The sequence below is a fragment of the Trematomus bernacchii genome, unplaced genomic scaffold (assembly GCF_902827165.1).
Source record: "Trematomus bernacchii unplaced genomic scaffold, fTreBer1.1, whole genome shotgun sequence".
Classification (NCBI taxonomy): Eukaryota; Metazoa; Chordata; class Actinopteri; order Perciformes; family Nototheniidae; genus Trematomus; species Trematomus bernacchii.
The window spans coordinates 1,655,337-1,672,581 of record NW_022987469.1 but is presented as its reverse complement, the minus strand read 5'-3'; the positions used below and the strand labels follow the sequence as shown (position 1 = coordinate 1,672,581).

General features: G+C 42.1%; 2 protein-coding genes across 2 annotated transcripts; both read left to right on the top strand.

The window, feature by feature from the left end:
* The first annotated feature begins 332 nt into the window (after window positions 1-332).
* Window positions 333-13,212, top strand: LOC117494017 (CCN family member 5-like). Its single transcript, XM_034144644.1, has 5 exons — window positions 333-398; window positions 4,779-4,995; window positions 5,669-5,917; window positions 9,335-9,552; window positions 12,911-13,212. Exons 1-5 carry the CDS (start codon window positions 348-350, stop codon window positions 13,190-13,192), a joined length of 1,017 nt encoding a protein of 338 aa, XP_034000535.1. The 5' UTR covers window positions 333-347; the 3' UTR covers window positions 13,193-13,212.
* A 1,412-nt stretch (window positions 13,213-14,624) lies between these two features.
* On the top strand, window positions 14,625-17,043 carry LOC117494007 (P2Y purinoceptor 1-like). The gene has a single exon (XM_034144631.1). The coding sequence runs from the start codon at window positions 15,021-15,023 to the stop codon at window positions 16,068-16,070; it is 1,050 nt and encodes a 349-aa protein (XP_034000522.1). The 5' UTR covers window positions 14,625-15,020; the 3' UTR covers window positions 16,071-17,043.
* Window positions 17,044-17,245: the final 202 nt, after the last annotated feature.

The following is a 17,245-nucleotide window of genomic DNA, read 5'->3' as shown; positions in this document are numbered from 1 at the left end:
TCTGATCCATTGTAAATACTACATTATAGGCTAGTCAATGTTTACATACTATTTAAATTAGCTCTATTTCGTTAGCTACCCGAAAAGTTGATTGGATATTTGAGCAGCACATTGCAGGTACAGACCTATCCAGGGCAGCGTGGGGCAGTGGAAAGGGTTACTGCAGAAATGTGTCCTGGTCCTGGGAGGTTTTATTCTTTTCCAGTTACTATTTACTCCGCAGTCCACTGCCTGTGACATCAGAACCGAGACTATATAAGTGAATGGAGGCAGGCAGTTTTAATAAATACATCTTCTCCAGAGCGGGAGGAGAACAAGAGAAGGAGCAGAAGGCAGTGGTGAGGGACATGGCCAGAAGACAGCTGCTCTGCTCTCTGCTGCTGTGTGTCATCACTCAGGTGAGGCCTCATGAGGCAGATCTATATCTAGGAGGATATTGTTGTAGCTGATGTTTTGCTTTTTGTTTGGTATACTGTATATGTGACCAGAAGATGTTGCATGCTTCAGAAATAACAGTTTCCCTTAATCCCATGTGGGATGAGCCAATGTTTGGCATGGAAAAAAATATGAATGACTGTATCTTATTCTATAATTGGAAAATCAGTCCAGGTGTTGTACTGCTGTCCCTCAGAATGATCTGTAGTGCTTATCAAAGGATATGTAAAGATCCTATTGTGATGTCTGAGTGTTGGGAGGGTAACTTTATACATGTATTATGTTACAATTACAAGTTACCTGTAAACAAAATGTAATCAGTAACCTAATCTGAGTGTGAAAATATAAAAGTAATGCAACCTGGTTACTTTCCGTTACTTTCGGATGACTTCAATATTGAATGCAATGCAAATAAATCCAATAGTAAAGAAATATCAATAAAATGTTTTTTACTGAAGTTAATTATTTAAGACAACAGAACAATGTGACCTTAGAAAAGAAGAAACCCAGGTATTTAGGATACAAAATTATTGGTAAGAAAACCTGTATTTCCTTCAGCATATTCAGGCAGTATACACCAACACTGAAACACATGAGCACATACTACAGTTGAAGTTTACAGAAAATGCTCCTTTACACACTATTTATTGAACATATAGGTTCACCTACTTAATTAAAAACAGAACAAATGAACCAAAGAAAGGGAAAACCATAAAGCAGATTCAGGCAGTAGGCGTATAGATTCACACTTAAAGGTGGGGTAGGTAATTTTGGAGAAACCAGCTCGAGTGCGCTAGAATTTGAAAATACACAGCCGGAAAAAATCTGCCACTTCCTTACAGAGCCCCTCCTCCAACACACACGAACGCGCACATGACCAATGAGGGCATGAGATAAGTTTGTGCACAGATGGAAGGCTGACAGGCAGGTAGGCCATCCAGTTATTTTAGCCGGGCTGGCTAAAATGATTGGTCGTGCTTTTTACAGTACTACGGCTTCCACAGATGACATTTTTTTATGGGTTTTTTGTCAAAGCACTTAAGATATTTATTGCTATCGGGATGTTAAGAGCATTCCATGGAATATAACAAAAAGTGTATCTCAAGCCGGTTTCTCAAACTTACCTACCCCACCTTTAAAGTATAAGCACAATAATAATTCCTACAATAAAATCTGATCCTCTTTTTAGATTTTCACTAACATTGTAATCCTGCAAATAATCCCCAGTTATAGAAATGTTACAGTAATCTGATATGTATTTTTTTATGTAACTTTAAGGGAATACAGTTACCTTGTTTGTATCCTGATAACATAACCCTTTACATGTAATCTGTTACTCCCCAAGCCTGCTGATGATCTGCGCTGACTAATCTTTTCACTATAGTAGTCGATTAGAAAAAACTTCCCCCTGACCTTGCTGGGTGACATAGGAAATAGATACACTGAAAATATGTGGTATGATTCAATGATGAACCTATAATCTGAAAGAGGCAGCTCATGGTTTGACATGGGGCTGTCCCTGGAAGACATACTGGGAGGCTGGCTCTTTTTGAGATGTGGAATGTTCGAGTACTCATTCATGTTACGAGATATTCATTGCTATCGGGATGTTAAGAGCATTCCATGGAAGATAACAAAAAGTGTTTCTGAAATAAATTACATAACCCACCTTTAAATATAGTTGGGGAAATTATATTTTAGCATAATCTTGACTAAACAGATGCAATTCACTTGAATAGCCATGCCATTCCTCAATCACATGCACATAGGACAGTGTTTACTGCAAGGCTATTGAGACCACACCCCCTACAGGCACTGTGCATTCCTCCATCACATGCACAGATGATTTCTAGAAGACTCGATCACACTTTTGAGCCCAAAGCACAAGACAAATGAAGCCACACATTTGAGCCTGTGGACTACACAAAGTGAAGTAAATTTTGATGATATTATGAGGTAATATATTTATTTAATGTTTAAATTGCAAATATCACATACAAATGTATTCATCTAGTACAGTGTTTCTCAAACTTTTTCATACCAAGGACCACTTAACCAATAAAAAAAACACTCGCGGACCACCTAACTCCCCAAATATCCAAAAACACATCGTTTTTCTAGAACAGATTACAAATCGTCTGAAAATGGTACAAACAAGTGGCAACATGTGTGACGAAGGTGTTGCGCTGGGCTCTATCATGCAATCGAAAGTGAAACTTAAGCTCGCTCGCGGAGATATTCCCGCGAGAGTGCGGAAAACTTAAATTAATTTATTCATTTCAAATATGGAATATTTCCAAAATTCCCCAGCTTAATTTCCCATGGAAATTTACCAGAAACTTTCTGGAAATGTACCGGAAATGTTCCGCCCCTTTGCAACCCTATAGAGTGGCGAAGTCCCTCCCCTTCCGGTGGACCTCCATGGGACCTTATTTCGGAAAAATTATGTATTGAAGTCAATGGAGAGAGAAAGATTATCTTTCGATCCCGTTTGAATTGTGCCACGAATTACACATATGCTGTTTGTCAATTTAAAAGATAATTTTGCAAGTAAAAAAAAAAAAAATGTGTCGTAAAACTGTGAAGTAACACATTTGTTTGTGTGAAACGCTCAATGAACTACATCTCTGGTCAACAACACACATCACCAAGATGGCCGTCACTACTGTCTTGTCAACACAACGACCCTCACTATTACCACAATGAAATACGTCCTGAAGAATGTCATACAAAGCTGCCTCCCTGCCTTCCTTTGATTCTCTCTGAACTGCCTGGTCGTTTTAATGTTTAATGTCAACCATTTGTGCAGATAGCATGAAGTAGAGAAGATCGCCGATGCTAACGTTAGCGTTAGCATTTCTCCCCCGGGCTTAAATGGTGTATTATAGAATGATTACACCGGTGACAATACTATTCAAAGGGTTCACGAAATATGACTACTACTCTTACTGTTTAACATTTTGGGTTACTTAATGTTACTTCATGTTAAGGCTAATAAAAATGACAAGGCTGTAATGCTAACTAACGTGCTAGCTACTAGCTAGGTAGCTAACTTGATCCACACACTCCTCTTTCATCAGACGGGAAGCGAAAGAATGAGCAAGACCCATTGCTGGTATAATAACAACCTGGTACTAAGCACACAGGCATCTTGTGAAAGTTATCTTATCTTAGCCAGCGCCATATAGATAGATTCTATCTATATGGCGCTGATCGTATATATACGGTATTATACGTATATCGTAGTGTCTCAATTGTGACATCACTTACGCGACTCTGGGATTTGTAGTCTTTCTAGTTGCGTATTTTTCATAGTCTTATATTTCAACAGTTTTACGACAAACTGTGACTTTTTTGACATGGAAATGATTTTTTAAGATTGACAAACATCATATGTGTAATTCATGGCACAATTCAAACGGGATCGAAAGATACGTTTTCTCTCCCCATTGACTTCAATGCATAATTTTTCCGAAATAAGGTCCCATTACCCGGAAGTAAGTGGGCGTGACTTCGCCACTCTATTTGAAACCCTCAACAGCATCATGTTTCTTCAGTAGAAAGAAATTCCAGTGAACAATACTTTCGCATAACATGACTTCATGCCAAACTCCTTCCAGCACTAACCAATTATCTTCAGTGAAGGCATACTTTACTTCACTGTGTAGCCAAACTTTACCTCAGCGTAGGTGTGTGTATGTGGTCAAAACCTGTTTAAACTCTAGGTGGAACCGGAACCCGTAGAAACAAGCATTGTTTCCTACTTTTATACCCTGAGAGCTAATTGGCTGCAAAACAGGCTGCTGAGCGACAGTATAAACAGCAGCTGTATCTCGCTCCCAGGGGTGGAGTACTCAGATCTTGTACTTGAGTAAAAGTAGAAGTAGAGTGTAGGAATACTCTGTTACAGTAAAAGTCCTGCATTCAGAATCAAAATGTTACTCAAGTAAAAGTACAAAAGTATTAGCATCAAAATATACTTAAAGTACCAAAAGTAAGAAGTAGTCATTTTGCAGATTGGTCCATTTCAGAATAATATATATGATATGTTTTATAAGGATTGATCATTAAAGTGTTCTCAAAGCTGGTAAAGGTGCAGCTAGTTTGAATGACTTTGTATACTGCAGGGTAGCTTGTGAATTTACTCCAGGTGAAACTAAAGTCTGATTTAAGACTTGATTATATTTCACATCATTAATCCAAATCTGTAAAAGGTATTAAATACAAATAGTAGAAGTACAAAGTAGCAAAAAATGGAAATACTCAGGTAAAGTACAAATATCTCAAAATGGTACTTGAGTATGTGTACTTAGTTACTTCCCACCTCTGCTCTCTCACACCAGGTGTGCTGCCAACCTTGTGTGGGGCCCTGTCAGTGCCCTCCCAGCATGCCGCGCTGCCCGGCGGGGGTCCCCCTGGTGTCAGACGGCTGTGGGTGCTGCAGGCTGTGCGCCCGGCAGGAGGGTGAGGCCTGTGGCCCCCGGCGGCCCTGTGATGCCTCCCGGGGCCTGCAGTGTGACCTCAGCGCCAGCTTCCCTGGGGAGCCGGGACAGTGTGTCGGTGCGTACACACTCACACACTCACACTCACACACTCATACAAATCAGTCTGATCAGAAGCTACTGCTACTCCGTGCTCTGCTCATTACTACCACAGCATCGCCTACCTCTCATTTAAAGGATAACAGCCATTTCATGTTAGGGCTGTCCTAACTACAGCCCGTGTGTAAAAATATATTACACAGTAATTTTCATGTGTTAATGAAGTCAATTATAGTTGAGAACATTTTCAAACAAATGTTAGTTGATTAAAAAAAGCCCATTAACTTATTAACATAACAAGCTTGAAATATACCCTTCCTATTTCTCCTTATTATAAGCAATCTGAGGTAACTACTGATAGTACTGAGGTTGCCTGCTACTACAACAAGTACTACTACCACTACAACTACTGCTACTACTATGTTCATCATGATAATAATTATTGCATTATTGAGCAGGTATGTGTTTAATTTCTTTCATGTTTTCAGTTATTTGATAAAACCGACCATCTTTCTGACTCCCTATAACAGTTTCTTGCTCAGCTCCAGGTAGCGATTCAATACCAACATGTTTCCTGCAGGTTCTCTGTCTGCACATGTTGACTTAACTCACCACATATTGGCACCAAAAGGATGCAGTAAGCGTGGCACTCCCCCGCATAACGTCCCCCCCCCTCCTTCTGTTGTGGTCAGGTGAAAACCAGCTGGGCTGTGAGCTGGATGGCAGGAGGCTGGAGGAGGGGGAGGTGTTTCAACCGTCCTGTGACCAGCTGTGCCACTGCATGGGTGGGGGGGTGACCTGTGTGCCCCTGTGCAACGAGGATCTGCAGAGGCCTGCTGAGGGGTGCCCCCGCCCTCAGCTGCTCAGACTGCCAGGCCGCTGCTGCAGGGAGTGGGTGTGTGAGGGCCGGGACAACAGCATCGTCCCCAACCCCCCTGCAGGTGAGGGGGGTCATGTTGTCCATGATGTTACACTATCAGAAGAACAACGGCAACAACAAATGTGTTTGTTCAGATTCATATGAAAGAGGAAAAGCCTGAAATAGCTACATTTTGAATTTGTATTTGTTTATTTAAAGTGGACCTATCATGCTATATTTAAATGATATATTGTAGGGCCATACCTATATAAGGTATATTTATACGTTTCTGTTTTCAAAATACCAAACAGATCATGCATTTTAGCCATGCCTCATTTCGCTCTATTTGCTGTTCTCCAGCACTGTTTTTGCACGGGGCTGATTCTGTGAGCTGCAGCTGACCACGCCCCCCTGCAGGAGAGGGGAGCCGTGCTCTGATGAAGTCAGAAGAGGGGGAGAAAAATAGATCTCCGTCCTCCGTGTTTTATTATATTATTATAGGCCTATAGAGTCGTTATTCATTTGTTTTAAAGCTCAATAAATAACAAAGAAGACCTTTGACCGGCACTTTTCTAATTTTGTCCGGAAGATTTAAACTTTAACGGACATCTTGACCAGCGAAAGAAAACCTAACTGAAACTCTGCCGCACGGTCCCCTCGTTCCTTGGAAGAGGCGGAGAGGTCGGTGTTTGTCATCTGCTGGTGGACTAACCGGAGATAATTACAGTGCTTGCCTCGATGGGGAGGGATTGCATTGAATTAAAGCAGCGGGAGCAAACGCTTGCCTCGGGGAGGGAGAAAAAAAGCCACAGCGGAGAATAAACAGAAGGGTAACCATGGTAACCATGCACGGGAAGTCTTCTTCGCTGCTTTTGTGGCAGACTACAGCGCCACTTACAGGCCTGGCATATGTACTACAGCGTCTCCAGCGCTTTCGAGTGGCAATGGCCGGCCGTGGCCCAACCCCACATTCCCCTGATAGGTGGAGAGTTGGCCCAATAGTCGTAGCAACACCGTCCTGACGTCAGGACAGTGTTCAAATCTGGATCAGTTTTTATCAGATCCGTTGCAGCCCCTTTTTTAGAGATTTGGGTATGGAGGAAAATAGAGAGGGTTGTGTTTTCTGACACTTGGTGAGTTCCCTGGAACACCGGGGACACATATTCATGTATAAAAGACGTACAAAAGTGCATTTTGCATGATAGGTCCCCTTTAAGAAGGGACAATGCACTTCTGTCGTGTTGGTTTTTCCCCCCTTACTTTGGTGTTCCCTGTCAAATTTGACCCGTCAGTTATGCCCCTTTCACACCAACGCGGTTCCAGGGCCAGTTCGGAGCTTGAGCCTGATAAGCACCGTTTTTTTCCTGTTCACACCGCAGCAGAGCCGGCTCTTTTCCCTGAAAACCGCATATGTCACGCTTACGTCGGAGGGGGGCGAGCAAGGCCGCAGGGCCAACTTGGGCCCCACGCAAAAGTGTTTCATATGTCCCTCCGGGTCGGCCACACATGTTTTGCGAACGTTGACGGTTCGAACTGTTAGCGCCGGAGCCTCGCAGCGGGGAAACTGAAACTGTGGAGCGCATAATTGCACCGCATTTGCGCATAAGATTAATTGCACCGCATTCACGCATAGATCGTCCGCAATATGAGGCCCCCTCAGCAAGGTGAGGCCCCACGCAGTCTGCGTGATCTGCGTGTAGGGAGGGGTGGCCCTGGGGGCGAGATTAACCTGAGCAATAACAGTTTATGGCCATTACGGCAAATACAAGTTGTAACAAGCATTAGCGCTGAGCAAAGTGACTAGAACGTGACCACACACTTTATAAAGTCAGGCAACACTGACCAGGCTTAGTGTGATTCTGTTTATTTGTACCTTACTTTGACCATCCGTTCGCTGTTATTGATCATTGTGGAGAGCAGACAGACGTTTTGTTTTGTATTATAGCATGCTATCGGTGAGTTCCCTGGAACACCGGGGACACATATGCATGTATAAAAGACGTACAAAAGTGCATTTTGCATGATAGGTCCCCTTTAAGTACAATTTTGAGATATTTGTACTTTACTTGAGTATTTCCATTTTTTGCTACTTCTTCCTACTACTCCACTACAGTTCAGAGGTAAATAGTGTAATTTTACTCCACTACATTTATTTGATACCTTTAGTTACTTTGCAGATTTGGATTAATGATGTGAAATATAATCAACTCTTAAATCAGACTTCAGTTCCACCTGGAGTAAATTCACAAGCTACCCTGCAGTATACAAAGTCATTCAAACTAGCTGCACCTTTACCAGCTTTGATAACACTTTAATGATCAATAATTATAAAACATATCATATATATTATTCTGAAATGGACCAATCTGCACAATCACTACTTTTACTTTTGTTACTTTAACTACAGTATGGCGCTGTTTACACGGGAACGAAACGGATTGTATCCGCTACTTTTCTCTTTCGTATAGCCCGTTCGTTCACACGAGGCCGTAATGGAACCGCGGAAACGGACCCCTAAAACGATAAAGGGTCCCAAGGTGGATAGATCTGCGGACGGAACGCTCTGGGGGGCCAAACGGCTCTGTGTGTACGTCCTATACGATCATTTTCCTGATAACGATGAAGCCATAGCCCCACCTCTCCCCACCTCTGCTGCTCATGTGTAGCATGGTCAGTAGCTACTGTCAGCTACTGGCAGTAGCTACTGACCATGCTACAGATGTAGAAAAAAAATCTACAGCTCCTCTACCACAACCATCAGCAACAAGTGGACATGGAGAACTACATGAACTACATGTTGCTAAATCCACCGCGGAGAATAAACAGAAGGGCAACCAGGCAACCATGCTCGGGGGTCTTCTTCGCTGCTTTTGGTGTATTTTGTGGCGGAAGTACAGCGCCACTTACAGGCCCGGCATATGTACTACAGTGGGTCGAGCGGTCTCGTGTGAAGGGACACGTTTATTGAACCGTATCCGTGTGAACGGAATACTTTTTTGATATCGAATTCGGTTCGTTTGCGTTCCCGTGTAAATGGGGCCTATATTTTTAATGCTATTTACCTAAGTCATATTTTGATTGCAGGACTTTTAATTGTAATAGAGTATTCCTACACTCCTTTCCTTAAGTACAATATCTGAGTACTTCTCCCACCTCTGCTGACGGCCCAGAGGAACCTTGCAGGCCGTAGAGGCATTTCCTTCTGATCCCTGCAAGCCCTGAAGTAGATGGATGATTTTCAGCTATTTCCTGTGAAACTAAAAGCTGGTCAGCATGTGAACACATGGACCCACAGGCAAATACCAGCTTTGTGTTGTGAGGAGATAAACAGATTTTAATACCAAGGAAGAGTGACTAAGACCAAACATCTGTGAGCACTATTCTTAGCAACGCTGCAGTTTACAACATGTCAGGGTCCATATGGTGTTGAATCTCTCATCAAAGCTGTCCACTCCAAACAACTTTCAGCCTGATGCACACAGAACATATTTTCCTCCAGCAGATGAGCCGGTGGGTGGGCTGTATGGCCCGTCGTTTGGCTCCATCTCCAACTGCATCCACTGGAGCTCAGACTGGAGCCCCTGCTCCCACAACTGTGGCCCCGGGGTCTCCACCCGGAGCACCAATAGGAACTGGGCCTGCCGCCTGCAGACTGAGGCCAGACTGTGCCAGGTCCGGCCCTGCCAGACTCTGCTGGGGCTCCGCAGGCTGCAGCCGGTCAGTCCCACCACCACACACTTTAAGACTTTTCAGAGTAAAAACAGGCATATCGTTTACAAAGGCTTTTGGTGAGATACTGGCTTTCTGTGCATCTCCGGCAGTGGCTCAGTCAGTAGGGGCTTGGACTGTGAGCCGTAGGGTCGCTAGTTCCCCGTACAGACCTAAGTATGGAGTGTGGACTGGTACTTGAAGAGGTCCCAGTTCACCTCCTGGGCCCTGCCGTGGTGCCCTGTGCCACCGGACACCACCCCCAAACCCTCACTCCCAACTGCTCCCCTGGCGTTGGGCAATAGCTGCCCGCTGCTCATAGTGCTAGGATGGGTTAAATGCAGAGGTCACTGTAAGTGCTGTGTGCATGTATGTGTGACCAATAAAGAGGGTTTCATCCTTCGATTCTATCATTTTTACATTCAATTGATTTGATATATGTATGGGGTCAGATCAGTGTCAAAAATAAATAAATGCACACAGAAGGATTCACAAATGTAATTCCGGATGTATATATAAATATCTACACACATTTTTCAATGCACACACAAAAACATATCATTTTATAAATGTAAAAAAAGTTTCACAAATATATTTCTGATTCACACACAAATAGTTACATCAAAAACATATTTGAGTGTTGTTACATTTATATAAAAAACGCTTTCTGTGTGTGAATCTCTCTGCATTTGTGTGTGGACTTTTGAGACTCCCCTGACGCCGCTAGATTCACACATACATTTTTTTAAGAGGCAATTGTCTTCGGCCAATCAAAATGCTTCATTTTAAGCCAATCACATGCGTGTGTCCCCACGAGGTTGTGCCTAATGTGTTTGCAACGTAGCGTAACATCTACGCGGTTTGCAGAGTCTGGGGGTGTGACAGAGTCCAGGGGGGTGACAGTTCAGAGTTCATCTCCAACAACATGGCATCTGGAAGTGGCGCTCCCGCTACTACACATTTTGTCGTTAGTCATGCAATAATATCGAATTATAAATGATTACTTTTGCTTAATTATGAAGGTAGCTCAGTTAGTTTGAGGATATTTTGCCCACTGCTACTCTGCTACCACTGTATTTACTGTGATTAGAACGTTGATTTTACCCACTAGTGTTCTGCGGGCGAACACTTGTTTACCAACACTGATTACTCCTATGGCTAACGTTACCTTATGATCCTACTCATCCTAGGTTGTCTATTAGCATTATTTAGCTTACTCTTTCGCAAACGCTAGTATTAAATGCCACGCATAATACATCAATACACACCAGTAACAAAGCAACCATTCATAGCTTAAACATACTTAATCATGAACGCCAATATACTTCTACTTGAAGCGATAGACCCTGTCAAACTTCAATTAAAGATAATACTTGATAGCAGAACAACCAAATTAGCATGCAGACATTTTAGACAGACTTAGCAGCGCTAGCTAATGTTAGCTTATATTAGTTACAACACAATTAAACCTACTGAACAGGTTTCAAAATATCCTCGAACTAACTGAGCTACCTTCATAATTAAGCAAAAGTACTCATTTATAATTCGAGATGATTGCATGACTAACGACAAGATGTGAAAGTATTATACTTCACTTACACTTCCAGATGCCATGTTGTTGGAGATTAACCCTGAACTGTCACCCCCCCAGAGTCTGTCACATCCCCAGACTCCGCAAACCCCGTAGATGTTACGCTACGTTGCAAACGCATTAGGCACACCCTCGTGGGGACACACACATGTGATTGGCTTAAAATGAAGCAGACATCTGATTGGTCGTTTTTTTAAATGTAACAACACTCAAATATGTTTTTGATGTAACTATTTGTGTGTGGATCAGAAATATATTTGTGAAACTTTTTTACATTTACAAATGTTACGTTTTTGTGTGTGCATTGAATAATACGTTTGTGGATAGAGACATTTATATATAAATCGGGATTATATTTGTGTATCCTTCTGTGTGCATTTATTTATTTTTGAGACTGATCTGACCCCATATATATGGAATTAAATAAGATAAAAGATAAGACATACTTCATTGATTCAAATGTGGGATTGGTTTCCTTACCAGCTATGTCCAGATAAGACATTGCACATTAATTGGAAGTAAATCAAATAAAAAAAATGATAATGTAAAAATGTATTTAAAACAAAATTACAGATATACATATCAGCTGTAGAAGATAAACAAAATACGCAAAATGGTGAATACATATCTATGGAGCATATGTATTGAATACACAATATAAATAATATACAGAATTGAAGGCAATGTACATTACGCTTGTCCAACCTATCAAATGTAAACATTGAATACAATATACACAAGATTGACTATATATGAAACTCTGAAAATCATAGCTCCTGTTAGCTAGACGACACAACACTCACTGGCATAACAGCAGACAGCAATCACAACACTAGGATGAGGTCAGTAAAATAAAGTGATCTCAAGCCACTGTAAGAAGGGTCCAACTGTAGACCAGGTAGACCTCATATAGACCATGTAGACCTCATGTAGACCTCATGTATGCAATCCTATATGAAGAGTAGGGTGGGGGTGAGACGTAAGACTGGCAAAAGATTACATTACATGTCACTTGTTAGACGCTTTTATCCAAAGCGACTTACATACATTCAGTACTGTGGGCAATCCCCACAGGAGCAATTTGAGGCGAAGTGTCTTGCCCAGGGACACAACGACATGCTGACTGCAGTGGGACTCAAACTTGCTATCCCCTGATTCAAAGATCAGCGCACTAACCCCACTGAGCCACAGCCTCCCAAAGATAACCATGTGTTGGTCAATGATAAACAACCATGTGAATATATAATACGTCCTCTGAAAATAATGAGAAAACATCTCCTCTTTTGTCAAGTGTTTGTGAATTATGTGTACCCAAACCTAATATCCATAAAAAACAAACATTCAAAAATATGTATAAGTATTACTTACTCAGGACCATTACCACTGGTATGTTGGCCCACTAGTGTTTTATGTGAGCATTACATAGGATCCTACTCTGTAAAAAAAAGCAGCTTAAGTTCAATTTCAGAAAAAACTTAAACGGTGTAAGACTTTTTGACCCTTGCTGACCTCAGGGTCCCCAGGTGATTGTGTGTTAGACCATGTAGCTGAGCGAGGCTGGTGTTCTCTGATTGGCTCAGGGGCAAAGGGAGGTAAGGTTTGGTTAAAAGGACACTGTAATAAATCATGACATTATTGATTACAGCATCCCTACCAATACATATATTTAAATTACAAATGTTGTGCCATCATTTAGGATAAGAATTATCCCTCTATCAATGACTTGTCGCTGGACATGTAACAAGACAACCCACAGCTGAACAACTTGTATTTCAGGGTCCGGGGGGGTGTGAGAGCAGCTACAGTTCCCCTCTGCCGGACCAACTGGAGCACCAGGGCTGCAGGAGCACCGGAGCCCACCGGCCCCGCTACTGCCCCCCCAGCTGCAGCCCCTCCCTCACCAGGACCGTGCGGATGGTTTTCCGTTGTCCCCAGAACAGGCTGACCCTGCAGCAGGTGATGGTGATCGAGTCCTGCTCCTGCAGCCCCTCCCCCTGCCGCCGCCGCCCCCCTCACCGCAGGCCGCGCTGCCCTGCCCTGGCTATGGGCTGCATCTGAGGAAAGGGACTCAACACACACCGGGGTGTAAAGTAACTAAGTACATTTACTCAAGTACTGTACTTAAGTACAAATGTAAGATACTTGTACTTTAAATGAGTATCTCAATATTTGTGCTACTTTGTACTTCTACTCCGCTACAATTCAGAGGCAAATATTGTACTTCTACTCCATTAATTGAATGCCTTTAGTTACTTTACAGATTTGAATTAATGATGTGAATTATAATCAACTCTTAAATCAGACTTTAAGTATATTTTTGATGCTATTACTTTTCTACTTTAACTTGAGTAACATCTGCAATTCATGACTTTAACTTGTAACAGAGTATTCCTACACTCTGGTACTTCTACTTAAGTACAAGATCTTAGTACTCCCCCCCCCTGCATACACACATGATGGTTTAACCAGGGTTTTAAATGAGGGAAGTATTCAAATCAGGATGGGAAACAAGATATGAAAGTATCTGTGAGAATGTATCCAGATGTTTTGTAAATGGAAACTCAACAAGTAATACGATTTATAAAGTTGTTTCTATCCAGATCGTTCCCCGGGTTGTTTCATTTCTCTGTTTCTTAATATTCTCATGTACTATTTGCATGATGTCTGCTCTATGACCGTTAGCAGCCACAGGTTCCTGAATAGATATGATAATTAGATCATGCACTTTGGGTTGTGTGTTCACAAACAGAACAGAGATCCACCCAGCACTGTATTTCCCCTTTGCTCTGCTTTACTCTCCATCTCGGTGATCTCATTAGTTTCCATCAGCTACACACATGCATACACATTCACATATCTAAGTGATTAAATCTGGGTATTAATTTGCAAATGTTAGGATGGATTTTTGATTTCATTGAAAGAGGTGAGTTCTACTTGTCCAGGTGTTGTTTTAGAATGCTGCTTTGATTTGAGGTCACTAGGTCATATGAAATGAAAGCTATTGAAAAAAACGACTTATTTCAGGTCTCCCTTGAAAAAGAGATCTATGATCTCAATGGGACCATCTGGTTAAATAAAGGTTTGAAATGAAATGAAATGAATTAATAAAAAAATGCTCAACTTTCATAAAAATACTTTTTTTTAAAAACACTATAATCCAATAAAGAAAGAGGTGTGTCCTCCTTCAGCTCAGCATTACAATGATGTCATGTATTATTATTATTACAGCTATTGAACAAATAAATCAAAGAGATGTGTTCAACACGTCGGGGTATTACAAGGCTGCATTGATTTTGAGTCACTTGGGTGCATGACATGAAAGCTATTTAAAAAAAGAGTCTTTAAATAGAAAATATGCTGAATTTTTAATAGATTATTATTTTGGAATATTTAAATAATTATTGGATTGATTCACATATATTTCATGGAAAATGAGATACATATTGTGTGTTTAACCAAAAACATTACACATTACACATTAAGCCCTGGCTTATCTCTGCATTTGATTGTAATGATGGTCCACAATCCACCTTTAAGGTTATTGCATAATCAGTGTTTGTCAAGAGGGAGTGTGTGAGTGCTTCCAGGGCCGAACCTGAAGCAGGACATTTTTATATTCTGATAGTAATAAGTCCACGAGACATTTTCATAAAGTGTTATTCATATAAAACAGCTGGAGTAAATCAGTTCACAGGAATGCAGGTCGGTGATGGTATTGTGTGTGATCTGTGTTTAGTCTGCATGTGTATCACACCGTCTCCTGCCGGGGAAGTGGGCGGGCATCTTATTGCTTTCGAATTCACTTCAGTTTTGTTTTGCACAAGTTTCTGCGAGAGCCGGCTGGCAGCTGTGTTTTTATCCAGTGGAAAACTTGAAGTTGAATGATATGGAGATTTTTTCGCTAGTGGGGACTCAGGAGATGTCTGGGAACAACACGCCGGCCCCCTGCGGGCCCATCGACATTAACTTTACGCACACCTTCCTGCCGTCCGCGTTCGTCACGGTGTTCGTGGTCGGGACGCTGTCCAACATCTGGGGACTAAGAAGCCTGTGCAACAGCTGGAACAACATCGGGAACATTAACATCTTCATGTTCAACCTGGGGGTGGCGGACCTTCTGTACCTGTTCACCCTGCCTTTCCTCGTGCACTATTACATAAGGAAGAGCAGCTGGGAGTTCGGCCAGCCTTTCTGCAAGGTGACCCGCTTCTGCTTTAACCTCAACCTGTACGGCAGCATTGGCTTCCTCACCTGCATCAGCATCTACAGGTACCTGGGCATCGTGCACCCCATGCGGGTCATGGGGAGGATCAGCAGCCGACACTCGCTGGCCGTCAGCGCGCTGGTCTGGCTGCTGGTCATCATCCAGATCCTCCCTGATATGTTTTTCGACAAGAATAATCCAAAATCCACAAACTCGTGTTATGACACCACCTCTAACGAGCTGATCGAAGAATACCTGCCCTACAGCGTCGGCTGGACCGTCACAGGGTTTGCCATCCCCCTGGTGATCATTCTGCTCTGCTACGGACACGTTGTTGTGGTTCTCGCCAAAAAATCATCTAACGTCAACCCTGTGCTGAAGCAGCGGTGTGTGAAACTGGTGGTGGTTCTGGTGATTCTGTTCTCCATCTGTTTCATCCCTTACCATGTCTTTCGGAATGTTAACCTGAAAATCAGGATTTTGAAACAGAGTGGGGATTGCCGCGCCAGTTTCCGAAACATCTACATTGCACATCAAGTGGGCAGATTCCTGGCTAGTCTGAACAGTGCCATAAACCCGCTGATCTACATCGTGGGGAATGATGACTTCCTAATGAGGATCCACCGGGTCAGTAACCGGGCCCGGATGTCTCTGGCCGGTCTGACAGGAGCTGCGCGTTACCGCAGACCGATTTTAGACGCACAATTCTTCACCCTAGACACAAATCCGTGAGTCGCTGTGTTTCTTGCACCGCCAGAACTTCCACATTTCCGGGAACAAAGTATGATGAATGATGATTGGCAGGACATTAAGTCTATTATCTAGCAGTACCAGTCATCAGGTCACCAAGGCGACGGCACAGAGACAATCTGATGACCTTCTGGAAAACTGTATCTGCAGACTGAATTATATCAGAAGAACTGTTTGTTTTGCAGCTGAAGCTCCTGTTTGCATCACATTTAATGCTCTAATGTAGGCCTATTGCATCAAGTATTTTTGATATGCGCCTTGGCGCTGACCATATTTTGCACTTTCTGTGTGTGACTGTTTGTGCTTCAGAGCTGATTGTTCTGTACAGTGCAGGAAACGTTCGGTCCAATACATGTTTGGACATGGCAGTGTGTGGGCCTGCCTTGGCGCTTTAATTAAGCCTTTAATATAGCCTACTTAGCAGTGGATTGAAATTCCACTGTGCATGTGACCGTGCCACATCTCTTAATTGCACGTTTGTTTAGAGAAACTGGAACTGGAAAAGGAACTGCAACAGTGATTTTCACTGTTGCAGTTCCTTTTCCAGTTCCAGTACAGAATTAGGAAATATTCTAAACCGCAGTAAAAATACAATTAATACGCCGTCCTGTATTCATGTGTTCAAGTCACAAATTAATACACTTATAGTGCAGAGGGCCGCCTGTCTAAAGGAAATACTGTTTTGTACTATAGTGTTAGATAATTATACACAGGTTAATATATATTACGTTTTTATGAAAGCATTTAAGAGAGTGTTCATTCCTCTTTATGATCATTTTGTGCTACTGTTAAACTGTTTTGCATTATACAAATATGTGTTTCTGTTATTTTGTCCAGCCCATTTTGATCAGATAAGGCAAACAGAATCCTTACTGACTTGTGTATTAGACAGGACATTTTCATGTAGATATAATAAACTGGCTACTGTTTTTATACATATATGGCTGAAACTCATGATTGTTTATGGATTGGATCTGTGGTTAGGGGTAGGGACTTGAAGAAGCAGCAGCTTCTGAGCTGAAATCTCTTAAGTCATTGAAAAAAAAAGAGTAAATTACAGGTACCTCAAAAAAAGCACTTCAGTACAAAGCAGAAATAAATGTGAATTATTTACTTATCACCGCTGGTTTGAAAACACCAATAGTAAACATACTTTA

What these genes read in the sequence shown, in the direction of transcription:
- LOC117494017 (XM_034144644.1), top strand. Translation starts at nt 348, where the DNA reads ATGGCCAGAAGACAGCTGCTCTGCTCTCTGCTGCTGTGTGTCATCACT. An exon ending in TGCTGTGTGTCATCACTCAG is followed by an intron (nt 399 to 4,778) that starts GTGAGGCCTCAT and finishes CTCTCACACCAG; the next exon opens with GTGTGCTGCCAACCTTGTGT. An exon ending in GGCTCCGCAGGCTGCAGCCG is followed by an intron (nt 9,553 to 12,910) that starts GTCAGTCCCACC and finishes CTTGTATTTCAG; the next exon opens with GGTCCGGGGGGGTGTGAGAG.
- LOC117494007 (XM_034144631.1), top strand. Translation starts at nt 15,021, where the DNA reads ATGGAGATTTTTTCGCTAGTGGGGACTCAGGAGATGTCTGGGAACAAC.